Here is a 27,723-nt window from a genome sequence, read left to right as displayed (position 1 = left end):
GTAATTACAATAAGATTGATATAAAATACAATAGACATGGTAGGTCACCATTTAGCTAGCTGAGTAAACGTAGGGGAGACTGGGGAGTATTGTAGCACGGGGTGAATTGTAACACCATCAGTTTAACCATTTAGAAAGCTAGGGGTGATATAAATATTGCGCATCCAAACCACTCTTCTTCTGTAGAAGTTGTTAGTCTGTGTCAAATAATAAAGGATTTACAAGACAAAAATAAACTTTGAGGTAAAAAAGTCATATTTAATGTCTGGTTTATATTTGGATTTGGAATCATGTTAATGGATGTTAAATGACAGAACAAGTATCATCCAAATAAGCAGGTTTTATTGTTTAATTTGATTTATTACATCCCCACAATGTTAAAAGAAGTACTTCTACTGGACCTATACAATTTTTACAAAATGTGACAGTATATAGGCCTACATTTGCCCCAATTCTTTACCAATTTGCACTGAAATATTTCAAATGAATTTGGGGATAGTAGTGGGGGATGGCATATCAATTAAATATGATTACCACAGTAAAGTCATGCACCAAATTTACAACGCCCATGTAGTCTATAAATGTATACAAACCATGCCAGTAGTCGGGTTGCACATTTGTACTTATAGGGATACACAGTTACAAGAGTTTTAAACTCTTGACTGTTTCCTCTGCCTCCAGACTCCTCCATTTGCCATGAAAATACAAACTGTTTTACAACAGGGTCTTCATAACTTAGTTTGACACCTCCTTGACTAAGGCCCACTTACTGACAGGAACTTTATATAACTTTATTGCAACTAAACATTGTTATAATTGTCAGCCAATAAAAATGCAGTGAGGTGTATTATATAATATCATAAATGATTCATTCTTGAGAGATTTTATAAAAGAACCTCAGTTAAAAAATGTGTAGTAGTGTTTAACGCATAAACTAGAAATGCTTTTTGGTATGTTTTGGGTTAATAAACTGTATATAATCAATCATTTTTACATGTACAGTTTAGTAAAGTGGAGAGGTTTTGGAAATGGGATGAGAGTGGACAGCTGAAAGGCGTTGGACATATCAGAGTACACAGTTACCATAAACCGCCTCGCCAGCACAATATTGAGATCATGGGTGCCGGAGAAGGGGTTGTGTTCGCATGAGTGTGAATGTTTATCTGTACGTGTCTGTACTCTGAAATAGAAGGTGCCGGGCTGCTGAGAGAAGCAGACTCATTTCAGATGGGTGACAAAACCACAGCTTACAAAAATAAGGCTTTGATTAAGGAAACATTAACCAGCTTATGTACACTAAGCTGACCAGCAGACACTCATAAAGAAACATGCTGTGAGAGGATGATCTTTCACACTGTCAAACACACTAAAACATTAACATTAATTTGACATTAATCTAGACACACTAACTCATAGACCATTACTCAACAGAACATTGATATTCCTGCAGCAGATAGACTTGATCATCTAAATAATTTAATTGATCATTTAAAACTAAATCATCTGTATTACAATTTTTATTTGAAGCTGAAGTTTAATATAAAGTATATAAAGTATAAAGTTTAATATAAAGTATGTCCCCCTGTTTGCTTTAATGACAGCATGCACTAAGCTGTCATAGACATCCTGATAATCCATGTTATTCCATGATCTAAGAGTGTTCAAAAGATCATGTATAAATCTTGTCTTCTTCAATGGAAGCAAGGAAATTTGACCTTTTGTGGAAAGAAGGTAACATGGTCAATGTTACAAATTACTTACATTTGATTAGTAACTTACAAATTGAACCATAAATGTTTCTATTCAATGTGGTATCAGACTTTTGGACCCCACTGTATACTATATACTATATACTATACTGTATATAGCCTAAACATACTGTATGTATGTGTGTGTAAATATGTAAATTATTCTTTGATGGGATGCAGTACAATTAGATGTCTAAAACAGGAGCTAGCGGGTTACATAAAAACTGAAAATATTTTGTAGTCTGCCATGAGGACATCATGTTATCATGACATTTTAAGAACTGAAGGGCTACTGAAAGAGTCCTGTATCATTGAGTGATAGGCATTCCCCCAATCCCTGGGGTGCATTTATTCTTGTTATATTTCATTAGTTATCTGTTAACGGGCCTCTCACATCCCAACCCACTTGTTCTGCCATGCAGGGACAAATGGCTCACTGCCAGCTGCAGAGAATGTAGCTGCGTGCAAAGTTGTTTGCCACAACAATGAGAAGGGTAAAAAGTTCATCAGTTTAATCCTCCATACTTGAAGATAGAAGTGCAAATGAAACCTTTCAACATGGCTCTCTTTCTTTCTGTCTCACCTGTTAGAGTATTTGTATTGTGGCCAGCTCTTCCTCTCTCTTTGGGACCAGCGTGTTTTTAATTAAATGGGCTCCTTGCTGCTTAAAGTAATAACCGTCTTTCACTTTGCAGAACCTAAATATAAACAAGAAGAAAAGAGCTACAGAGTTAAAAGGAGATGAGTGTGATAGGACTGAACAAACCCAGGGCAGACTGGCCATCGGAAGCACTGGGTGTTTTCTCAGTAGGCTGCTGGGTAATTTGGGCCGGCCAGAAAGTCCAGGGCCACTTTTTAGTCTTAGTCTCCCTCTGAAATTGACAGACCTCATGAAAAATTGCAGACAGGAGATCGAAAGTTAAACTGCTAACTTTGTGTAAGCTTTCCAAATGTCTGAACTGTCCCTGCCAATGGACAAAGCCGCAACTACAGTTGCGATGCACAGCGGAAGCACAAGAACTTACTTCTTTTAATAGATGTGACATGAAAGGCTCAGTGCGTCCGGTTTCCTGAAACATTTTAGTTGTAATTACATTAATATAAGATGAATACTTAATAGTAATTACATTTACATACTCCTAACTCTAACCCAAACCCTAAACTTACCCCTTGCCATAACAGTACTGAGACCAAAACAGCGTTATTTCACTCACTTCCTTGCAAATGTAGTATCTTGATTGTGGCGTCAAAGGCACAGTGGGTAATTTTCAGGGCTTGAACATTCACTGCAGGGTGGCACCAGAAAGGGTGATAAGATTAAACTTTTTTTATATATATATATGATGGCAAATCATTGAGAACTATAACACCAATTTTTTGTGTGATAATGTTGGGTTGAAATGAAGGGGTTAATCAAACAAAACAAAACACTTAATGCTAATTTATTTATTTGGTAATGTAGCTGTATAATAAGTGGGACACTGTACATTCCTGATCAACTGTCTGAGTTTATTTTGCTTTACAAACATACGTAAACTAAACTATACCTAAGAACTGAAGCAATAACAATCAGATTCTTTTTGACAAAACTGTGGTGGGATGGTTCCGAGAGAGTCATTTGTGTGCCAACATTTTTTACTTCTTGACTAGGATAAGACAAGAACGTGAACGTGATTATGAGACTAGAACGTGTCCCCCCTTAAATGAAAACACTGCCATCTCCTGGACACCGAGGAAAAATGATACCTCATTTCCGTTTTCAGGAAAATGCATGAGACTTTTTTTTTTTTTTTTGCCCATAATCTTTTTTTTTTAATTTTTTTTATACAGTGCAAACTATCACCCCTCTCACGAAATTATTTGACTTCATGGGATGGTTGTAACTTTGAAAGTGAAGACTACTTGGGGCAAAAATCACGCAGGTTCCGGTTTGATTGCTTTGCCTGACTCCGTTTTTTTTTTTTTCAACGAATCGTCGTTTACTTGATCACGTCTGAGATGCAAGTCAACCGTCCGCAGAAACCGTGACCCGATCTGACGAATTTCCACCGTAAGATTTTACTTAATAAAACACGAGGTATGTTACTGTGGTTCAACTCAAATGTGTTGGGAGCCCTCCCGGTGTAAATGTATTGTTTTGTTTGTCGTCATGTGGCTATTTCTACACAGCTGGCAAAGGATAAACAGAGCCAGTGGGCTGCAAAAATCGGCCTATTTTTCCAGACCGAGCTGGGATTTTTGCGCTTGTATCATGCCTTAAATTGATCCAAAAATTGATGTAATTTTGTATGAGCGACACAATAACTAGCAACACAAACACAATTCTGCAAGCGTTCAACGCGACAGACTAGAACACTTCCTTTAAAATTGACGATAATTGATTCACGAGCTTCATTAAATGTAATACGAGTGTTATAGTTTGTGTGTTTGCTTTGCTTCCGATAACGGAAACGTTAGTTTGTCGTTTTGTTTTTAGTGAAGATGGGGTGTGACGCATCGCAATACAGCATACACTCAGATTTATTCCTATAAATATGTATTAGCATGTAATGTAATATATTAATTATAATTAATTACACGATATTAAGTGACTTATGTCTTTTAGTTGCTGTACGCGTACAGAACATGTGCTCTAGTGCTGTTACATGTGCATATTACATCACAATGTGTGTCTCTTCTAAATATTCTGTTTGTATAATTACTAAAAGAGCGACTCTATCTAGTCCAAAAACAGTGATGTAATTTAATACAGGTTAAGACGAAACCTGGGATAAAAAATGGCTGCTGGATGAGACGTCCTATCACCGTTTAGTGGACATTTTGAGTTCAGTCGCTTGATGGCGGCTTAGGTCTGAACTACTGGCCTACATTTTACAGTGAACGTTGCCTCTGATACACTTCATGCAATCGTCGCATGTCATGAGTCTGATTGGCTCTGCACATACAAAACTCAGTCTTTTGGAGTTTCACATCTGCTCGCTTTGATGTATATATACATTGTACTGCAGACGTTCATTGTGTTAACCAGCTGAGACTTTTTAGGGTTGCATACTTTAAAACAAACTACAAAAGTAATACAAAAACTACATTGTATGTTTATACATTTTTCATAAGCTTTTCTTTTAATTTTGAGATTTACCATTACATTTTCTTTTTTGTAAAGGCTAAGGTGAGTACACTTTTGACCCCCTCTATAAGGAATTTGCAAAACTACCAATTTGTATAATAAACTAGTCTGTGTTAAGGATTTATTGGCACCTAATGTATAATTAGCAGGGCCTGATGGAATCTGGACCATTTTTGCATATTCTGCACTGATTTTTAGGGAAAGTCTGTGCAGTTCAGCGGAACAGATTTAAGCTGAGCTAAAAGTATTAAATGTACCTGAGAGTACTACACTCTTAGATTCTGTTTGAATTTGGCACTGTTATGGTCATGTGACCCTGATCAGACACCTTTCTGCAGAATATACATACACTTAGCACAGCACTTCTTCAACATAACAAATGGATATTCAACTATTAAAAGGGTAAAATAATTATTGCACAAAACTATCAAAGGAAAAAATAAAAAAGGCTACAGTTTAAGAACGGCAAAAAAAAAACTTACGCTTATCTGCATCCTGAACGCCACATGATGCGCTTCAATGTAAACAGATCTTTGGAGTCTCTGGGCGAGCCTTGCATTCAAAATAGTAGAACTGCAAGATGTGTCATCTTTATTAGCCTGTACACATCTAGTTCACAACATCAAGCAGTTCAACCTTTCTGACTGCAACTATTTGTTTACGCAGTGTCAGACAGAATCTGCAAAATACTTTAATCTCTCCATAGAACCTCACAAATGTGGGATATTTTGCAGAAGAGAATTTAATGTCTGACAGTGATCGTCTTGTAATGTATTGTTGATGAAGCGTTTTGATGGCTGAAATTGCAGCGTTGCATGAATGGACTAAACTTAAAGCATTAAAGAGACGAAACTTCTTGCAGAGTGTTTTACTGTGCGGACTAGTATTCACTTTTAAGCACAGCAAGTTATACGCAAAAACGCTTTCCAAGAAGTTCTCAATTTATTTATTTTTATAAAAATTGCATCTCCCATTATTGCAACCACCAAAAATATTAATGTTAGTAGCTGACCCCACTAAATGACTAGTCAGTTGTTGAATGATAAGCTGTTCACTGTAGCATATCAATAATCTTCAATGGCTGATGTCACCTAGGTTGCAAAGGCATGGAAAATAATGTAAACCAAAGGCTTTTAAGGCATTATGTGATGTTAATATAATGTTCTGAAAATAACAGCCAATTATGTTAGATTTGAAAAAGAAGCATCATATTTGGGATGTCAAAATGCTCTGTGTTGAAATTCACCTTCATGTCCCAGTCAAAAAAGATCACTCTTTGTGTGTGTGTGTCAGTGTTGTTTCATGAGGGGAGTAGTCCTCCTCAACTGACTGCAAACTCACTGCAAACTCGCTTTCAGGTCTGCCTCCATTCTGTTACTGAACGCCCACTTGTCACAATCTAGTAAATTCCCAATGGATAAAATCATGTTCTGGCCTACATTGTCTTGTTTTCGTGTAAAATAGACTGCTTCACTCTGAAATGCATCACATTATGAGAACTAAAATGAGTAGCAAATTTAAATTTTACATTAAATGTTTGCTTAACACTGGTTTTGATTGTATAGTCTACTGGCAAGTTCATATAGAGGAGATAATATAGTGAGATGGATTGTAGTTCTTCATCACTGGCGCATCTTTCCTGATCTGTTTTTTGGTTAGAATTTGTTTAATTATTTTCTTGGGCACTGGTGCTTAGTCTTTGTTTTTCTGTTAAGAAAGGCCTTTCAGGGCTCAACGCTAAGAATGTTTTCTACTGGCCCGTTTGGGCCATTGCTTCAGATTTTGACTGGCCCTGCCAAAATTTTCTCTGGCCCCAACACAAAAATGACAAATGGCTGTTTTTACCATCATGGCTTTAAAAAAAAAAAAAAAGTCAAAAGATAAATCTTTTTTTACATATCTTATGTTTTTAATACAATCTCCCCCAGGGGTCTGGGTATCTCAGTGAGTAAAGATGGTGACTGCTACCCCTGGAGGCATGAGTTTGAATCCAGGGCATGCTGAGTGACTCCAGCCAAGTCTCCTAAGCAACCAAATCGGCCCGGTTGCTAGGGAGGGGAGAGTCACATGGGGTAACCTCCTTGTGGTCGCTATAATGCGTGGTTCTCGGTGTGGTGAGATGGGCATGGGTGCCGTAGAGAATAGCATGGGCCTCCACATGTGCTACGTCTCCGCAGTAACACGCTCAACAAGCCATGTGATAAGATGCATTGATTGTTGGTTTCAGACGTGGAGGCAACTGAGATTTGTCCTCCACCACCTAGATTGAGGCGAGTTACTATGCCACCATGAAGACTTGGAGCGAATTGGGCATTCCAAATATGGGAGAAAAAATACAATGTCCCCCAAAATTGAATCACATTTATAATTTGCAAGACATGATTTATGCCTTATGTAATCCTATCTATGTGCTTTACAGATATAAATTCATAAATCCATCATATTAACCTCAGCCGTCCTGCCAGTTACACATGTTTTTTTAAGCCAAGAGTTCTGTGGAGGAGATCATGGGTTTTCGGTCACCTGTTTAGTCAGGCTATCATGCAACTTTTAGTCATGTTATCATGCAAAGGTCTGATTATTGGCTGAGAGAACAGACTTGCTACTAAATTGGTTGTGATGTGTAATATACAGTAGGTAGATATTAGGCCTGTTCTGTGAATTATCAATGTATATAACAAGAAATCAAACAACCCAAACCAGACCAACACTGACTGATATACAATGAACAAAAATACCTGTATGGTCCAGAAATGAGACATGTAACAGGTGTTTTATGAGGATGATATGAAGTAGACTTTTTCAAATATTCACCTTCACCCTGCAGCTGAACAGCTCTGATAATAATAGCCATAGTGAACTTGCTTCTTTTCATATCAAATGCCATTATCATGTCAAATTAATTTTCACGTTTTGAAACATTACCTAATTAAATGTATACTTACATTTTGGATATTGAGCAGCTTGTGATTTCCAGACACATGTATAACTGGGGTTTAACAAAGTTTATTACTTCTCATTTGGCACTTCATCTCTAAAGGTGAAATAATGAGAATAGTTTTTTTGTTTTTTACAGTGGGAATAAAACTAACGCTTTGTCCCTTTATGAGTGCACATGCACGCTGCGCTGAGAGGGATGGATTTTCAGTCCTACAGAAAGAAACTTAATTTCTTTTGTTCCAATGTGTGGATTACTAATTTTCACCAACCTGTAAAAAAAAAAGGGATTTCGAACACTGAATGTGCAGGATACTTAAAATGTTGCACAAGACGTTAAATCCCACTACGAAAATCAATTTCCTGCTATTTTCTTCACATTGGTAATAGCTGACAGGATAAGCGGTTGACGATGGATGGATGGATGGATGGATGGTAATAGCTGCTGCTCTGACACTTGGAATAGAGCGAGGAGTGTGCGTTTGGTGTCTGCACGATCTTGTGCGTGCACGTGACTGTGCCTAGGCGCGTCTAGTATATTATGCATTTGCGTGTCTTTGCGAGATAAATATACACTCACTCGCTCCTCAGTTAGAAGACTTTGTTCACTCTGTAATTTTTGCGCTCTCTCGCTCTAATGTTATAAATGTAGCACTGGCCTGATCTGGCAAGTGACAGTTCTAGCAACTGGCCATAATCTTTCTCACACTGGCCCTGGGCCATTGGGCAATCCTTATTGTCGAGCCCTGCCTTTACTGAATTAGATTCTCGTAGTGTCGTCCTTTCATGCTTTTGTCATAAATTAAGAAAATAAAATGTATTCTTCCATAGAGATCACCTTAAGATGATCTCTGTTGATAACGATTGACATTCCAGACTGCTATGTTTTTTCCATAAATCAAAATTGATCTTAAAGATGAAAGAATTGGTCAGGTGTAATAAATAAATTATGATTGCCTAACATGTTTAGATTAAGAGTCTGGCCTCTCTCATTTTGTCCTGCCTTGAGGTTTGTTTGTCTCTACTTGCTCGCATTACATTCAGGCTAAATTTGTCTTACCACAGCCTTGCAAAACTAAAGCAAATGCATGCAAGTTTTGTAAAGGTAGAATTAAACTGTAATATTATTGTCCTTTGTCTGTCTTGTCCTTTTGTGCTTGCTGTTTTTCTTCCACAGTGAAGACAGGGAAAGCTGTTTAAATCCCCTGAAGCTCAGGAGGATTTTGAAGCTGGTGATTTGAGTGTTTTACAGAAGGGGAAAGTGATTGCAGCACTTTTGCCATTTTTGCGACAGAACATGAAGACACCAAGCCAATAATCCTTTCTGTGTTTTCCCCCTAATTTTTTCAGCTTTACATTGTTCTTGGAAAGTTGTGTGCCCCCTGTTGCAAATTCCCTGAGCCATTTTGGGAGTTTGCCACTCTTAGGCCCTGTCTCCCTCCAGTTGGCACAGATAAAGACTCAGTTGGCACTCAACCAGCTGAATGCAATTGCTGGCCGAAGCATCACTCCCCCTGCAATTGCTTCACCTGCCTTGACCTTGCTCAACTTTCTTAAGGTCACCATGTCACATCCAATATATAATCCCCTTGGGGGGACGTTCCCTAATGGCCAGAGACCCATCATGCCTGGACAGTATGGGTCTCTGGGGTCACAGCCTGGACTGGAGTTGGGGGCAGCCCGTCTTGGCCCAGGTTCCATGTCCACTTCTCGTGGGGGATTGATGATTAACCAGCAGATGCCCTTCTCATTGGGACAGCATCAGTCGCAGATTTCCCAAGACCTTAATGCCACAATAGACCAGAACATTAGGGGAGCCCGTGAGGAAGTTCGCCGTCTTACGCAAATACTACAGCAACCCAAAACAGCAGACACCCGCTTGAGAAAGGACACAAGGGATGAAGGGCATTCCTCAGGAGGGAGTGGTTACCCAGGGACTGGTGGTGCCTCGAGATCCGATAAGACGGACTGGTCTTTGTACCAGGTCCCCAACCAGCCCTTTGCCTCTTCTAGCTTGGATCGTACTTCCAGTTCCACACAGGTGTTCCAGTCTTTGGGTTTTGGTGGCAGTGGAGCATCTAGCAGTTTGGACAGCCAACCTCCACCAGAAAAACGACCTTCACGCTACACCTCAGAAAGTGCCAGCAACATCCTCGCCAGCTTTGGACTCTCAAATGAGGACCTAGAGCTACTAAGCCACTATCCAGATGATCAACTGACACCTGACAACCTCCCATTTATTTTACGAGACATCCGTATGCGCAAGTCGAAGAGAAACATCTCTGATATTGATGCAAGATCCAAACTCATGGACTCTGACCCACGGCACGGCAATGTCATTGACTATGGACATTTCAGTAAATTTGGCTATCCTGAGGAGAGCTCGGATGGCTATGCAAGTGAACACCAACCTAAAGAGTCACCCAAGTATGGGAGGGAAGTCTCTGGACCTCCATTTAGTGGCATGGACATCACAAAGCCTCCTCAGCCATGCCAAGCAGCTTCAGGCCCTGCAGAAGTTCCAAAGATTCAGAAACCCCCACCAGTGGATTCAAGACACACTAAGATAATCCCAGCAAGACCATCTGCTTCCCAGTCTATCCTGCAACTTTCCAGTCGACCTCCTTCACAGATGCCGCCTCCTTCACAGATTCCTCCTCAGCTATGTGTTCGTCCTCTGATGACCATCGATGATATCTCCAGAGGTCCAAGCTCTAACTGGATCCCATTCCTTTCACCTCCAATCAGCATCCCTACTCCAAAGAGACTTCCAACTCCCACCATGATGAATGATTACTCAGCAGCTACTCCAAGAATCTTTCCTCATACATGCTCTCTATGTAACATAGAATGTGTCCAGATTAAGGTGAGTATTTCTTACCCAGTTGTGCCTAATTTGACAGATGTTTTGCATTTATTTTGTTGTATGTAAAGGGTCACATGAGTTGTTTTATTCATTTAAATGTGTTGCCCTACATCGATATAAAATTGTATTACATTTAACAATGAAATAAAATGTCAGAAACCTGTTAAAAAAAATTATCTTTGTTAACTTGACTTGTTCATTAATTGTGGCTGGTATAAAATATATATCTGAGTAAAGAAGATAATACAGTAGGTAAACTAAGACTGGATTTTTTAATTCAGAATTAGAAGTTAGACTACTCCAAGACAATTCCAGTTTTGGCATGCCTGGGAGGAGACCTGCTAGTCTGTTTACTGGAAACCTGCAGACACCTGATGTAAAAACCTGTAATATTTTTGAAACGTAGTATCAGCCCTTGAAAACTATGATTCCTGTTGTGGAGGCAGAGTAGAGAAGACCTGATGATTTCCCACAGCACTGAAGATGAGAGGCAGACGATGGTCTCCTTCAAGAATGACATTACAAGAAATCTTTGTAATACTTGAAGACACAATTTGGACTTATCCATGCTGGAAGATGCTTCACCACGAACAACATAGACTTTTTTCTTTTTTTTGTTGTTGTTGCTAGTAATGAGGCAATAGTGGGTTTAACAAGCTGTATAGTGTCCTTAATTCTAATTTCCTTTTTTAAATCTTTTTTTGTTAAGAATTATATGCATCTATATGTTGTTGGCTTGTGCATCTGCAGGCGCCCTATCTTTTAATTTAACTTTTAAAAGCAAATGTTTTTAAAGAAGAGCAGTTCTCAATGTCAACAGTCATGTAGATTTGAGTAAAAGACACTTTTCAAAACAGTGTCAAACAACGCACTGTTCAAAACAGTATTTTACAGTTTTAATAGATTGACATATTTGTAGCATGTTTGTCTTGTTTGCAGGACTGGATTGAACATCAGAACACAAATATTCACATTGAGCGTTGTAGACTTCTTCGGAAACAGTGAGTGTTTTATGATTGGCTGCCATATTAAATTAGCACTGTTAAGAATTTCATAATGAGGTTTCATTTAGCAATGAATGAAAAAATGTTTTCATGTTGTTTTCATAGATACCCTGACTGGAATGTTGAGGCTGTTTCTGTTTCAAGGTAAGCCTCCACTGTCTTCAATCTTAGATATATAGGGCTGGTTTCACACAAAGTATAAGCCTTTGCTTGGGTACAATTAATGGGGTATTCATTTTAAATTTGCTTTTGTTAATTTAATGATCATCCACAGACCTGAATCAAAGTCAGAACACAGCAGCTCGAAGCGTCACACCAGTTCTCACTCATACTCCAGATCCCCCAGCCCGAAGCGGCAACATGATTCGTCAAGTCGGCGTAAACGGTCACGATCTCGATCCCGGAGCCCTCAAAGGTACCGGCGCAACAGAAGTCACAGCCGGTCTCGATCCCCCTATAGGAACACTCGAGTCAGCCCTTACAGGCGGAGGTCCCGTAGCCCTCCATCCCAACGGTCAAGGTCTCCAGGTTACAGCAGTAGCAGTAGATGCTCTCCTGCACGTCGATCAAGCCCCCGCCGAAGCAGCCCCTCCTGGCAGAGATCTAGCAGTAGTGAACGACTGGCCAAAAAACTCATGTCATCAGGTAGGATCAATTATTGTAATGCTCTTTTTACAATGGTCCAATGTATGAAAATACATTTTCATAGGCCATTTAATTTTTTTCCTTTTAAATGCTAAAACTACTAATGCATGAAGTTTGTTTTTCACCCACAGCTGAGCTTTCCTCAATCGCTGATAGTAATACTTTGAAGGCCGTGGTGAAGTCCTTGGCACCAGCCCTACTTGCTGAACTAGCCAAGAAGAGAAGCATCTCCACTACTTCCTCATCAAAGGGAAGCAGCAGCAGTTGGAGACTGTCTTCCTCTCCTTCTAAGAGAAGTGAACCCTCCTGGTCAAGCAGACCGTCCACCTCAAGGATTTCCAGCTCTTTAAAGGTACAGCCCCATACAGGAAGATGTAAATGTGTCTGTTTATCCATTACTTTGTGCATAAATTGACAATTTTTAACAGTGTAATTACGGAAAACATTAATTGTTAAAGATAACGTTTTATGGAGGTGTGTCTGTACTTGCAATTCTGTACAAAATCACATTTATTTCAGTCTTTGTTTGTACAGGATGTGAAGCCTAAAAGCAGGGATGCCCCAGGCACTGCTTGTTTGCTAAGGCTCGTGGGAATTCCTCAAGGCACTACCAGCGAAGAACTGACTGAAGCCATTGAACCCTTTGGCAAGATTTATACTGCCATCCTCCTCAAAGCTATTAAAGAGGTAGGGATACTCTGTTTGGCATGTTTTTTTTAATAAGGGGTTTCATGAGATGTATATAATTAAATGACCTTAAATATAAAACTTGAGCTGTCGGAATTAATGCGTTAATCACATGCGATTTAATTTTAAAAAGTTTAACACGTACATTTTTTTAAACGCACCACAACAGCACTTCCCTGTCAGTGATAATATTATGAGAATGGACCTCTTAGTGCTATTATTTGATGTACAAAACAAGCCCAGATGGGACTTGTGATAGAAATGAAGTATTTTTAGAGAATTTCAATTACCTCCTGAAGCACGCCAAGTCTTAACTATCACTCAGCTTTTCCCATGGAGTTCAAAGCTGCACTGGACGCTGGCATTGACGCTCTGATGGGCTGAGTACGGCTCAGGACCCATCTTTATGATGGTAGGCCATGAAAGGAACAGCGGCACACTCCTTCCCTCCATAGTGCTAGGGTTATCTCCTTGTCAAGAGAGAATAACCCTCAAACCCCCCTAAAGCGAAACGTTTTTTCATCACTCTGTAAAAACCTGGAGTTTAATATTATCCCTTTTCCGTTATAAGAAATAAGGAAAAGGACGACTCCTGGTCCCTGAGAAATGTGGTTTACTGCAGCTTCCACTATTTCAACATGGTACTTTGGCTCCTATTTCACCTTGGCGGGAGGTTGGAATGGCTTGATCCAATCAATTGGCTGGTCAAGACATGCCCTGGGAATTCTCTGTGATAGCTGAACATCAAATATCTCTCAGATTCCCAGTAGGCTTTGTCTAAGGGTAAATCAAATAAATTGAGCAACTTGTTGCTCATTTTGCTTGAGTATATCATCCCTTTATCCCTGATGCATTATCAGCTGGAGATCTGCGGTGCTGTGAATCCCTTCCTTTTAGGCTCCAAGGTTGGTGGGGAGCAGAGATGATGAAAATAAAAATCCAAAACATGGATACAAAACACACAGAAAAACTTTTCTTGGACCTGGATACCGACAGTACCTCAGATAATAGATGTGCTCTTGTGCCGAGTAATGATGATTGGCCAAAATATATCTTCATTGAAGCTGCTGCTCCAGATTCTCCAATCATCAAGCTTTCCCCTTTCTCTATACAAAAAGGTATTGCAGGAATAGCGGGAACCGTAAAGGAAGTGAAATCTGGAAAGATTCTTGTGGAATGCAGTAAAAAGGCCAGTGCTGAAAATCTACTACATGCCAGCATGTTAGCTTGAGTTCAAATAAAGACATCTGATCCAACTTTGAACTACAGTAAAGGAGTAATCCGAAGGAGAGAGTTGGATGATGTGGATGAAGAGGAAATAACGCATGATCTCAAGACCCAAGGAGTAATGAATGTCAAAAGAATAATAATTAAGAGAGAAGAGCGAACGATTAAAACTGGTACATACATCCTCCCTTTTAATAAACTGCTAATCCCAGGTAAACTTCGAATTGGATACTTACGTGTTCCAGTGGACTTATTTGTACCCAATGGTGTTTCAACTGTCAAAAGTACGGCATGGATCTAATGGCTGCAACAGCAAACATACCTGCTGTAACTGTGGGGAGGTAGGCCATGACAGAAAAGAGCTGTGAAAAACCATAATGATGTTATTGCTCAGGTGACCATTCAGCTGCATCAAAACAGTGTCCCATGTTGTTCAAAGAAAAGGGAATATAGAAGATCGGGTGTACTAAGAGAATCAGTTACCTCGAAGCAAAAAATATTGTGGATGTTGTCCCGTTTTTACACTGAATAAAACCTTCACCTCTGTTGCAAAAAAAAGCTGTGAGAACAATAGACTACAAGACAGATATCAGCTACACTATGAACCAGAGCAGTTTATGGATGGAGTCACCATTAAAGTTGTTAAAGAGAACTGGTTTCTTGGTATCACCTCTGACAACAAACTGTCTTTTATTACTCTCATTAAATCACTAAAAACGTTTTAAAATGTTTTAAATCTATGAATGTTTTAAAGGTTTTATCCAAAACCAAATGGGGAGCAGACAGCTCAACTCTAATGAACTTGTACAGAACCATGGTACACTCAAAGCTGGACTATGGAAGTATCATTTATGGATCAGCTAGGAAGTCATACATATGACTTTTGGACACTGTACACCACCAAGGTATACGACTTGCTTTGGGAGCCTACAGAACATCACCAATCCAAAGTGTCTATGCAGAAACCAATGAGCCTTCCTTGGTAATCAGACACCTAAAGTTGGTCTTAAAATATCCAACAAAACTTAAAACAAATAAAGAAAACTCCGCCCCAAGCCTTCAAAAAAAACAAGTTTAATTTGGCCTACATATAAAAACCCATCTGGAAAAGCTGAAAGTGGATCTAAACGGTTTGGAACAGACTGCAAAATTCCTCCATGGGATCTCAAAAAGCCTAAAATCCATCTGGATTTAACAAGCAACCAAAAATGCATCTGAATGATTTCCATCAACAATTTCTGGACACAAGAGCAGTATACCCTCAACATATCACAATATAAACAGATAGATCTAAATCTGTTTTGCAACAAACCAACTGTGTCTTGAGTATCCACATCCCTGTCCAAAGTTCAGTTTTCACTGCAGAGGCAAACACACTACTACTGGCACTGAAGTTTGAGACTGCTCCACAAAAACCTTTTTTAATAATAATAACTGATTCAAAATCATGTCTTGAAGCATTGGAAGCTACTAAAACTGATCACCCAACAATCTCTTGAAGCAAAGAGTTTTAATATTATGGACATCTCCGGTAATGAACAAGCAGACAGAGCTGCCAGAGAAGCACTAACTACTGAACCAGTAAAATGCCCTATACCTTCCACAGATCTTAAACCAACTCTGAATGTATATATCAAAAACAAATGGCAGTTGGAGTGGGATCAATCTTTAAACTACAAATTGTGGGAAATAAATCTTGTTGTGTGAACAAGATGTTCCCTTTTAATTATCGCTGGAATCAAGTAATTTACACATGATGCCAGATAGAACATACAAGACTCACAGACCGATTTTTACAATCACAAGGAAATTCACCAAAGTGCTCATCTTGTCAGAACCAACTATCAATTAAACCTATTTTACTGGACCGTTATACCACTAAACATCTGAGGAACCTGTATTATTCAGTTGATACTTTTGAAAAGTGAATCAATTTAATCAGTGTAGTTTTTAGGAAAAATGTATCTTAAACGCCTTATTTAACTATTTTTAAATAACTAAACCTGGCTCACGCCATGAATATAGCCATAGAAGCTGGCATGGTGTAAAAAAATTGAAAGAAACAAACAAATATGCTCGGAGCGTATTTTGATTTCCTTGGGGGAGGACATGCCTTATGTGTCTGCCGGCAGGTCATCCCCGCCTTCCTGAATCTGGAAGGGGACAGGGTGGAGGGAAACAGTAATGATTAGAATAGGGGGTACTCCCTGTAACAGTGCAGTAACCCCAACAAAAAAACACTAAAATTTAAAAGTGGGGGAAAAGGCCAACATGGAGTGGCAGTGGGAGAGAGAGAGAGGGAAAAAAACCACTTACTCGCCGGTTCTCCGATACGCCGAGCTTGGTCCTCGGCCACTCCTCCACCCTCTAACAGATGACAGCCGCACCTCCCCGGGTGGATCGGAGGCAGTCCTCCGGTGCTGACCGCGTTCTCCCCTCGCGGTCAGTGGCTGTTCCTCTGCTTCCATGTGGCTGTGTTCCTTCGTCCCATGACAAAATAAATAATATTTTTAATAAAGAACTTAAACGAAAAGACACGCGCACACACGTATGACGGACAGCTGCCCGTAAATGCCCATGCTCCTTCGCACTACCATCCGCAGTTTGCCTTTATCCCTCTCGGAGGCATGATTAGCCTGGTTGTGTAGAAGCCCGGCCCCTCCCTACACCATGTCACAATATTTTTTTCTTTTCTAAGATGGAAATCAATGCATTTTGACAGGAAAATAAGTATATATGGTATCAAATTTCAGCATTATCAAAATCTGCGTTTAACTACAAAAACCAATGTGATTAATTTTTTAATCAACTAATAAAAATATAATGCACAAAAGTGGTAATATATGAACAAATGCCTGAAATGTGATTGGTGTGGCTGTTGCAGAATTTTTCCTTTTTGGGTCTTTCTCTCCTCAGGCCTCAGTGTGTATGGAAAGAAAGGAGGATGCCAAAGCTTTGCTCAACTGTAAGAACCTGACAATTAATGGGCAAATCATTAAGATCTGCATGGAGAAGGTATGTATACAGGTATCAAACCTACGAACAGCCATACAAAATCAAATGAAGTCTAATCATTGTACATTTGTAGGATGCAAGAGAAAATGAAAGAAAAAAATCTGAGAAGGCTGTGAAAACTTTTAAGTAAGTTCCCATCCAGTGCAGCAGTTTTGCAGTGAACCCAGGAATGCCAGTTACTACAATTATTAAATATACAGATACATATTTGTACATCATGTAAAAAGTCCTGTTAATGTTTTCTGTGCCTTTACATAGAAGAGAGCTTACTACATCAAAGCCAACCCAGTCAGTGAAAGTAAAAGGTACAAACACAGTCAAGGCACCTCTGTCAGCTAAAGCAAAAGTGTTGCCAAGTGCCAAGAGGTCTCCGGTAACCAAGGCACTCCAAAAACCAAGTGACACTAAAAAGACTGTACAGTCTGCTAAAGCTAAACCCTTTGCTAAGGGATCAGGTAAGTGACCGCATCAACTTCCGTATTTTTATCGTATGGTCATGTAGGACACTGTTTAACATTTGTTTGTGTTATTTGGCAGAGAAACCAGTTACCAAGAAGATTGTTAAAAAGGTATGATATTTAGTGTTCTCCCTCAATTTGTACCCACAAATGTTAACAGGAAAACCTGTTAATGTGTTCATTGATAATGTTCACTGTAATTCATCTAAATCATTACATTTATGATGTGCAAATAGATTTTACCCCCAGGTGCACCAGCATAAATATTTGTTATGTACTAGATGCTTTTCATTTGAAAATATATACTGCACTGATCTTAGGGACAGTTAAGCTGAGCAACCTGGGGCAAAGTGCCTTTCTCAAAGGTGTAGTAGGGTTAGAGCAGTGTAGTGATCTTAGTATACCATGCTTTTTCAGGTTTCTTCTTATATGTGATAGTTAATTTATTTTAGTTTATTACGAACGACTTCTACCATCTTTGTTTGACTACAGGCAATCCCCTGGAGAAAAAATATAGTTGTGATTTCTGATCTTCCAGAGGAAGTGGTCACTGAGGATGAACTCACAAACCTTGCTAAACCCTATGGCTTCATCTCAACTCCTGTCATAGCTATCATTCAGCAAAGGGTAACTACTTTGGAAAAACTACATACAAAATCATTTATGATGGCGAGATGACAGATCAACTTGCACACATAAATATGTCTAAGAATTGTGATCTTTGAACTCGTTTTTGATGTTATTGTGTTTTTCAGGCTTACCTGGAAATGCCTAACACAGTGGCAGCTGAAGCAATGGTGAAGGCCTACACCGAAACCCCAGCTAAAGTGCAGGAAAAACAGATAACTGTCAAGATGATGATGCAACCTATCGACCTGAACTACATGGTGAGAGTGCGCTACATAATTTCTCTGAAAATTGCCATTATTGTATTATCTAGTTGGGTTGACAATAAATTACTTGAGAAATATACATTTAGGTTATTTATTAGTTATTACACTGAACTTATAAACACAGTTGATAAGCACTCCCTCTGTTGTCTGTGCATTATATAAAACTTGTAAATGTTTCATGCACATTTATAATCTCTTTGTTACTAGTTAATACTGACCTTTAGCTGTTTGCCTTTTTTCTCCCCAAAGGAGTCACTTTTCAGAGTACTGATGGGCATGAAAAAGTCACCTGTAAGTAAAAAAACAAACATTTATGCTGAATGTAATTTACTGTGTGCCCCCTTGGTTTTATATCACACAAAATTAAATAGTTGGGATGATGTAACTGAAATAACCTGTTTCATATGTCAAACTTAGAGATGTCACGATACCAAAATTTCAGTAGTCGATTTTAATATCTGTAAAATTTCTTGATACTAATTTCAATACCACAGGAAAAATTGGTAATATGCTATTGAACACACTCCTTTAGCCTTTTAAAATGTAAATAATAAATTAAAACAATAGCATGTTTCCTTTTGAGTGTTTTTCAATTAAGTAAACATTGCTTACATTTTTTTGGTTGGACCCTCTAAAATCAGATTAATTGTTTTCAAAAATTCCATGTTTTTATTTATTTTATTCCAAGTTTAATTAATTTTCATCATCAAAATTGTGTCTGACCAAATTAATCCAAACTTTAATAAAATTAAAATAGAACAATTTATTTTAAAAGCAAATTGCTGTCGCAATTTCTTACATTGCATGCATGCTATATTTTTAATTAAACTTTTATTTTGGTGTGATCTTTTCTGGTTCTGTGTAGTTTCACACTTCTGAATAAGACAGTGGTCATATGACCCAGTGTGATTATTGAAGTGCAAAATGCTGTAATTTCATTACATAAATATTTAGTCTGCAGGCACTGCGTACGTCACCGTGAGTGAGCTATTTGTCTGTCATCTACTACAACAAGCACAGTGCGCAATGCTCATAAAATGTGGTGTTTTGAGCGGATTTACTCTGAAACACTGGTATCGTTACATCTTTTTTTATTTTAGTATTGACTTGGTACCGAAGTACCGGTACTTTTGACATCACTACAGACTTATTATATAGTGGTTCTTTTCAGGAAATTGTCACATTAACAGAACGTCTACTCATCGTTAATAATGTGCCAAAAACACTTGAGGCAATCAAGGAAGTAGAGAACCTGATCCAACACCATGGTTCCTACAAGAAGCATTTGCCTCTGAATGGGAGGGTAAGAAGTTTTATCATTTACACAATATTATATTTGTTTACTTAATATCTCTAGAGGGAACAGAAAACACAGTTGTTGCAAAGTAAGGTTCTGTCATCTTGAGAAAATGTTGAAGGCTCAAATCTTCCATTGTCTTATCAACATATTACATTTGAGATCTCCGCTAATCTCTGTATGATTTTATTTATTTTCAATCAAGGTGATTTTTGAAATGGAGAGTGCTGCAACTGCTAGGACCACCTACAGTCAACTCCTCAAGATTCGTTGTATGGTCCAGAACAATTTGCTTGCCTTCCAGCTTGCCAAACCACTCAAGGTAGTTGAACAGATACTATCAGTCATGTGCTGTGCAATGCCACCTCAACACATTTACAGATGTTTAGTTGTTGCCAAGGTAGTGATTAATTACAAATTAACTGACAACATGTTGTTTAACAGGTGAAAAAGAAGCCACAAGCAAAAGGGTAAGAAGAAAATAGTTTTACCTTGTGGTTTTATTTTCTTATACAGTGTTATCTGGAAATATGGATACAAAAATGTGGTCATGTTTAACTCTCCTCTTAGAGCTCAACCTCCTGGTAAATCAGCAGCTAGAGAAGGGAAACCTAATACCACCAAGGTTCAAAAGCCAGTGGCTGCAGCAACTGCTACTTCAGAAGCAACTCCCACTGATGGTACTGCTGGTGCCCAGGACAAAATTACTACAGTTCCCTCTATCACAACAGACAAAGCTGCCTTATCTGATGCTGATATTGTTATGACTGAAGGAGAGGAAATTACTGCTAAAAGCACAAGTGATAATGAAGATAAGTTAGAAGCTGACAGTGTCACAGCTGCAACTTGTACTGTTGAAATCACTGCAGGAAATAATGTAGTCCCCAATGATGTGGCACTTAATATGGCTGCTAATGCAGAAATAATTACTCCTGAGATTAAAGGAGAAATTGATCCCCACAATGATACCCAAACTGATAAAGTAGCTGTGGTGATGACCCAAGAAACTGAGTCTGTGAAAACAGAGCTTGAGGTTGCATCCTCAATTCCCACCGCTGAATCTGCAGTTTCATTTAATAAAGCTGATCAGACAGAGGCTTCACCCATAAACAATCAGAATATCCTGAAAGATGAAGTTGTGTCCAAAGAACTGGTTCTTACATCTGTGGAAGAGAAAGCAATTGACAAAGAGAAGTTGGCAAAAGACAGTGATGTCAAGTTTAAGTCAGAGATGGAGATTGTTGCTTCAACAGCTTGCAGTCGAGAAACTTCAGTAGAGACCATGGAGACTACCAAGTGCACTGATGACATAGAGGGCAGTTGTGCACCACAGGAGAATGAGAATGACCTTGAATCAACTGAACATTTAGACACAGATAATAACCTTCAACAAGTGAATGACCTTAAACCAACTGAACCTTTTGAGACCGATAATAACCCTCAACCTAATGATCAAACCCAATCTGATGAGAAGCTTGTCCTGTCAGCCATTGCATCTGACTTTATTCCAACCTCAGATCCTGCTTCTGAACTGCCTTCCTCTTCTGATCAAACTGTCAGTGATTCAGCTGTCAATGTTACACCTGCCTCAAACAGTCCCCAAACAGTACCTGAGCCCTTTGATGACAAGACACTGGACTTTCCTCCAGTTACGCAGGAGATTTTGAAGGCGCTTGAATTAGCTGTTCATCAGTGTCGCATGCAGTCTTCATTAAAACATGCTGAACATGAAGCTAAACAAAAGGCTGATGCAGAGATAAAAGCTGCAGAGAAAATGACTAACACATTTCCATCATCCTCAATGGCGGCCACATCAAATAAATCTGCTCAAGTGGTTAAGAAAAAAACTCCAACTGAGAGCAAAAGTGTGCCATCTGAGAAGGAGAAAAAACCTCAGAATTCCAGAACTAGAAGCAGGCAGCTGGACACCTTGTGCCCAGAAGCAGCTTCTAGGCACAGGAGCAGGGGGAATTCTGAAGAAGATTCCCCTTCGACTAGGCGTTCCACGTCATCATCCCGGAAGGGCAGGCACGAGCCTAGTCCCCCATCAAAGAGATTGAGGGGACATGATGATGATCGCAAGGTGAGAAAGACCAAATCTGTCAATTACCGTAAGTTACACCTGGTCAAAATCATGTTGTTGACAGAAATAAAACGCAGTTAAGTTGCATCTCTGTAGAAGTCACACTGACAGCGGTTATATACGGCAGGCACTAGGACCGTTGAGTAACCGTTCTACTTCCCTTCAGCTGCTCCAAATTTAAAAACAAACTCTGTGAATATTCTCAGGATCTGCGTATCATATCTTGCAGTATTTAGCCTTGTTTTAATCAGGAGCATTAGCTTTAAGTTATCGTGTGACAGTTTTTCTTAATTATTTATATTTCATGGAAAAAAAAAACATGACAAATAAAGCCGCATCTACTTATAAAATATGTAACCCTATGCTGTACACAAATAAACAGCTTTTAGTCTGCGAGTAAAACAAAATTCCTGTTGTATTCTATTCTTTAATTGACGTTAGTGACTATATTTCTGATATTTGCAACCCTCTTTGTGATGCACATTCACTATCTGGTTTACTTTTCTTACTATTAGTGTGATGAAACATAATTTTTTGGGCATGTGAGGATTTGATGGCAATCTAGAGTTTGTTTAAACAATGTTATGATGGGACAGAATATTTACACTGGCTGCATTAAGTATTTGTAAAGGCAGAATACTCTTAATAGGCTACTTTAAAGCGTTACTACCTTCTCTGACTGGTGTTTTCCTCTGTGTGTATGCAATTATATTACGGAAAATGCGGTAACTGTTTTGAGAAGATTCTTATATTTAGATTTTCTGATGGATAGATTGCATTAACATTTTAATGTTTTTGGCCTAATTTGTGTTACTTGCTGTTTTAATAGAGTCATAGCAAAAGCTCACATCCCTCCAGAAGTCGCTCAAAAACAAGTACAATTGTAAAGGTAAGAATCAACATAAATGTTGGTTATAGGATGTCGGTGGTCGCAGTCTTATAACTGAAGATATCTGTTGCTAAATAAGCATTTATGCTTTTCAGGCAAAAGAAGAAGAGACAGAATTATCTGAGGAACCGTTTCTCTTTAACATTGATGAGTTTGTGACAGTCGACGAAGTAGGGGATGATGTGGAGGATACAGTGACCTCAAGCTCTGAGTCTTCAGCCAAGGGCAAGAAATTCCAGGATGAACCCAATCCTCTCTCCACCATCTCTTCTAATGCAAAGTCGACTCCAGCTAATAAACCAAAACAGAAGACAAGGTCTAGATCTACAACTATCAAGACTAGATCTTCTGAGACCAAGGACCCTGAAGTTATTGACACTGCAGATAAAATGGAAGCCAAGACTGAAGAAACCATGCTAGTGGCAGAGGATGTAGAATCTCAAAAGCAGAAAGGGAATGAGCCTCTGGAACAGAGTGTGGATAACCAACTGGAAACTGTCACAGTGGAACCTTCTATTGTTGAAAGTGAGAGTACACAGCCTTCTACTGATCTAGAAACTTCAGGTTCTGCAGAGGTGGACCTCAGTGTTCAGACAGAGACCTTTTCAATCATGAAAGAAATCGTTGACATTGAGCCAACCCGGCCTGTTTCTTCCTCCCCTGTCCATAAGGAAGGCTGCCAACAAGCTTCTACAGAAAAGTCATCAGAAAATGCAGGGTGGTCTGAATCTTCTGCCCCAGAAATGGAAGATGAGGCAACTGTGATGTCTGAATTTCCCCTCCATGATGCTATGGTGACTCTTGATGAGGTTAGTGAGGGTGAGGAGGATTTTCCCGAAGAAGCAGATGAGAAACAGCATTTAAAGGATGGTGAAGTGCCTGAGGCCATTTTGACTGTTGATGAAGTTGTAGATGAGGAACATGGGGGTGAAGAATACCAGTTGGACAAAGAACTTCAAGGTCTGGTCACACTTGATGAGATTGTTGAAGAGGAGGATGAGGAGGAGCTTGATTCATTCAACCCTGAGGTCAGTTTTGTTCTCTTATCCTTTTCCCAAGGCTACCCCTCAGCACATTATACCAAGCTTGTTCAAAACCATTATTAAGGCCTTTTATGTAATTAATTCCATGGTTTGGTTTTGTTCTGTTCTTTCCTTCCAGACTCTTGTAACCCTGGATGAGGCCAAGGGTGATGATGAGGAGATTGAGGAAGTGGAGCAGAGTGAGACCAAGCTTACCGGTCCCAACCAGAGGAGGCCAGAGGAGCCTGTGCAATCACCAAGCCATGAGGAAGATGCCTGTGACCTGGAAGAGCTTCGTAAGATGAACTTTGTAACTGTGGATGAAGTAGGGGAAGACGAGGAGGAACAGCCACCCAGTGAAGAGGTCAAGGAGCAGAAGGTAGTAAAAAAGAGAGCTACAAGGTCCAAAAAGAGAGCTCGGCAGACTCAAGGTGAGGAAAGAGGGGGGTGGGGGATTATTATTTTATACTTGCGCCCTCCGATTAATTTGTAACAGATGTATTTTTCAGGGGTAGATGGCACCAGTGAGCATTATATGGTGTCATTTGTCTCCTTTTGCTCTCTGTAGTGAGAAGATCCACAAGAGGAAAAAGAGAGGCAGCAAAGAGTGAAAACATGCCAGATGAGCCTGAGATGAGTGCAGAGGATGAGCCAGCACCAACTGCTGCCAAACCTGAGAGTCCATCTTTTGCTTCAGACCCCGTAGAGCTTAAAAAGCCAGAATCCCTAAAGGCTGAATCCGTGAGAGTTCCAGAATCATCTAGCACAGGGGTTGTCTATTCAGAGGAGTGGACTGGAGTCAAAGATGATGACAACTCCAGAAAGTCAGAAAGAGCTGTTGTTGACATGCCTGATGAGGACAAAAAAACAGCAATCAAAGGTATGCCAGAGGGACAAATAGTTTCTCACCTTGTATGTAGAACTTATTCGTTCTCCAAAGGAATCTCATTCATTCGCATATAAAACTGTTTTATGTCTGCTGTTAATTGGCCATTAACATTTGTTAATACCATTGTGTTTTGTACCTGAACTGTGAAGTTCTGTTTTCATTTGCAGAAGAATCTGAACAAAGGCAAGAGACAGAGCTGAGCGAGGAACCTAAGGCCAAGAAATTTCGTTCTTATTCCCCTGTGATTGAAGATGTCCCCTTGCCCCCATACAGTCCAGACAAATCAATTGGTAAGAGATCCATTAGAAATAACACACAGTTGTCTAACATCAGCTCAAACATATTGTCTTTGTCTGAATCGATGTAGACATCTTACATAAAACTGAAACACTTGCATAAAGATAAAGCATGCCTTTTTATTTTTATTTTTTTATTTAATTTTGAAAATATAGCTAGTTTGGTTTAGTTGTCCTGTGATAGACTTTTTTATATTTTGACCGATTGAGCTCAGTCAATTAATAGCATTGTTTACAGCATGTTTCTTGCTTATTTTTATTTTATCTATGTCTTTCATAGGGGTTGACTTTGTGGTGCCCAAGACAGGTTTCTTCTGCAGACTTTGCTCTCTATTTTATGACAATGAGGGAACTGCAAAGAAGAGTCACTGCAGTAGTCTACGGCATTATCAGAATCTGGAGGTACAAATTACAATTTAGTTATTGAAGTTAATTGCACCTTATTTGCTTGCAGTATGTTAGTGTTTCTCTATGAACTGGATTAAGTGTTCAGTCTTTTACAAGAATTAATTTAAATAAGCACCTATATTTTATACCAAATAAATATACTGTATATATGAAATATTAAACTTGGCTTTTATATATATATATATATATATATATATATATATATGTATAATATATAATAATAATAATATAAAATAATCGTAGAAATCATTCCCTGTCTTAGGTCAGTTATGATCACTAATTTATTATATATATATCTTTTTGCTGAGTTATATATATATTAGTAATTTAAATTAAAATTCTTATCCAAGACCGAACGCCTAATTTAAGTTGCTGATAAACATTTAAAGGAATGTTTCAGGTTCAGTACCAGAAAAGCTCTATTGAAAGCACTTATGGCTTGTTGCCACAAGAACAATTATTTGCCATAGGAATAATGTCAGTGATGAATAACTAGAAGTTTATCCACATAGAACAGTAGTCCCACTTCAAATGACAATTAAGCAACTTTATGAGTGAAATGGTAAAGTTTGAAGTGCTTTAAAAGTAATCTGTGCTTTAACAAAATGATGAGCAAAGTACCATTACTTTCATTGTTACCTTGAATTTTAAAAGGAAAAAATGTGATGAGTGAAAAGAATTTATACATTTTAAATATAATTATTAAAAATGTCTATATCCAAAACATTATGCATGAATTTTTTTTGATTAAGCTGAAAGGTGCTGTAAGTGATTTTAGCCGTTCTGGAACTTCCATGAGACTGAGACGTTAAGTTAGACACACCCCCTGTTTCCAACCCACCTTCCTCCAAAGAAAGTGTTGAGACCGACATGGAACTGAAGAGCAGCAGTGTGTCTTCTCTCATGGTTGTCAAACAAAACCATAGCAAAATCAGCACCCTCAGCTGACAACTGTTAGGAATCTGAATATGACATTAAAACTGAATGTTCCGCTTCAACTAAAACAGCATTAGATTTAGCAAAATGATTGATGGGCACATCAGTGTCTTCTGATTGGCTGATCAAATAACATGTCTGCGGCCTGCTGTCATATTTTATGTTTGCTGTTTATACAGTCGAGTGCTGTCACAGATGTGTGCGAAATCTCAGGACACCTATCTCAATGATATCTTTCATTTTTTGCATTCAGTTCCATAAAAAAAATCAGCTACAGCACCTTTAACTTGTATTGAACCCGAACATTGCTAAACATACCATGTAAAACTTTTTGACTTTTCATTATTGTAATGGATACATTTTTCTCAGGTGACTTGTCCTTATACACATGAACATGGTCAGATATTAACTATAATCAGAAAGTGCTAATCTGCAGTATAGTTGTAACTTTCATCCTTTTACTCTCTCCTCCAGAAATATTATAAGAAGCTCAAGTCTCAGCAGCAGGGTGGCACAACATCCAGTCAAAGTTCTGCATCTGAGTAGCCCATTTAAATGTTTTTGTTTTTGTATTGATGTTAATTGATGGGTTCAATAATTTGGTTTAGTTTTATTCATTTTTCTTGTTTAGGATGACAACGCTCTTGCTAAATAAAGAAAACAGAACATGTACTCTGTCTAAAATATCTATGTGTGACTAATTGTGATTAGGGCTGGGTATTGATACAGATTTCCCGATTCAATTCCAATTCGGTATCGATTCATATGGGTATATTTGAGTTATAATGTCTCTTGTCTACTTATAAAAACAGTTCTATCCTAGCAAATGCTGTTAATTATTAAGGGGACCTTCTAACTAGTTACATTATGAAAATATACATTTTACTAATTATATTTTATTAGTTTTACATCATTTTGGTCACCTTTTAGCTTTTAAATATAAACAAATCCATGTATTCAATTAATAAATATGATAATATTGTATATATTCTTTTTTGTTACGTGATTATTGTTTAATAACATTTGTACTATTTACAGGTGTTAATATTAATTTGTTGAACACCAGCTCTCTTGTTAAGATAGACCTGGGGCCTGGGTATCTCAGCGAGTATTGACCCTGACTACCAACCCTGGAGTCATGTGTTCGAATCCAGGGCGTGCTGAGTGACTCCAGTCAGAGCCACCAAGCAACTAAATTGGTCCTGTTGCTAGAGAGGGTAGAGTCACACATGGTAATGATTAGGGGTTCTCGCTCTCAATGGGGCAATTGCTTGTGGATCGTGTAGAGTAGCATGA

The 27,723-nt window shown here is 38.7% G+C and overlaps 1 protein-coding gene across 3 annotated transcripts in view; it reads left to right on the top strand.

Annotated features, from left to right (window-relative positions):
• znf638 (zinc finger protein 638) overlaps positions 1 to 27,388 on the top strand; it is a 39,594-nt gene extending 12,206 nt beyond the window's left edge. The window contains exons 1-25 of one of the 3 annotated variants that reach the window (XM_052141618.1): positions 3,683 to 3,825; positions 9,163 to 10,678; positions 11,618 to 11,679; positions 11,788 to 11,826; positions 11,957 to 12,327; positions 12,459 to 12,679; positions 12,847 to 13,014; positions 17,158 to 17,256; positions 17,330 to 17,382; positions 17,515 to 17,711; positions 17,794 to 17,825; positions 18,207 to 18,341; positions 18,470 to 18,601; positions 18,857 to 18,898; positions 19,779 to 19,910; positions 20,110 to 20,226; positions 20,349 to 20,374; positions 20,475 to 21,987; positions 22,817 to 22,876; positions 22,972 to 23,904; positions 24,038 to 24,329; positions 24,467 to 24,778; positions 24,955 to 25,077; positions 25,364 to 25,485; positions 26,902 to 27,388. In XM_052141618.1, coding sequence (XP_051997578.1) covers positions 9,377 to 10,678; positions 11,618 to 11,679; positions 11,788 to 11,826; positions 11,957 to 12,327; positions 12,459 to 12,679; positions 12,847 to 13,014; positions 17,158 to 17,256; positions 17,330 to 17,382; positions 17,515 to 17,711; positions 17,794 to 17,825; positions 18,207 to 18,341; positions 18,470 to 18,601; positions 18,857 to 18,898; positions 19,779 to 19,910; positions 20,110 to 20,226; positions 20,349 to 20,374; positions 20,475 to 21,987; positions 22,817 to 22,876; positions 22,972 to 23,904; positions 24,038 to 24,329; positions 24,467 to 24,778; positions 24,955 to 25,077; positions 25,364 to 25,485; positions 26,902 to 26,973 — 6,555 coding nt within the window. In that variant the 5' untranslated portion in view covers positions 3,683 to 3,825; positions 9,163 to 9,376 and the 3' untranslated portion in view covers positions 26,974 to 27,388. Of the gene's footprint in view, positions 1 to 3,682; positions 3,826 to 9,162; positions 10,679 to 11,617; positions 11,680 to 11,787; positions 11,827 to 11,956; positions 12,328 to 12,458; positions 12,680 to 12,846; positions 13,015 to 17,157; positions 17,257 to 17,329; positions 17,383 to 17,514; positions 17,712 to 17,793; positions 17,826 to 18,206; positions 18,342 to 18,469; positions 18,602 to 18,856; positions 18,899 to 19,778; positions 19,911 to 20,109; positions 20,227 to 20,348; positions 20,375 to 20,474; positions 21,988 to 22,816; positions 22,877 to 22,971; positions 23,905 to 24,037; positions 24,330 to 24,466; positions 24,779 to 24,954; positions 25,078 to 25,363; positions 25,486 to 26,901 lie in introns of those variants that run through there. The other 2 variants (XM_052141609.1, XM_052141601.1) reach the window with 2 other exon arrangements.
• The last annotated feature ends 335 nt before the right edge of the window (positions 27,389 to 27,723 follow it).

Source organism: Xyrauchen texanus, chromosome 2 (genome assembly GCF_025860055.1).
Source record: "Xyrauchen texanus isolate HMW12.3.18 chromosome 2, RBS_HiC_50CHRs, whole genome shotgun sequence".
In the NCBI taxonomy this organism is placed as follows: domain Eukaryota; kingdom Metazoa; phylum Chordata; class Actinopteri; order Cypriniformes; family Catostomidae; genus Xyrauchen; species Xyrauchen texanus.
This window is presented reverse-complemented; position numbering and strand designations above follow the sequence as displayed.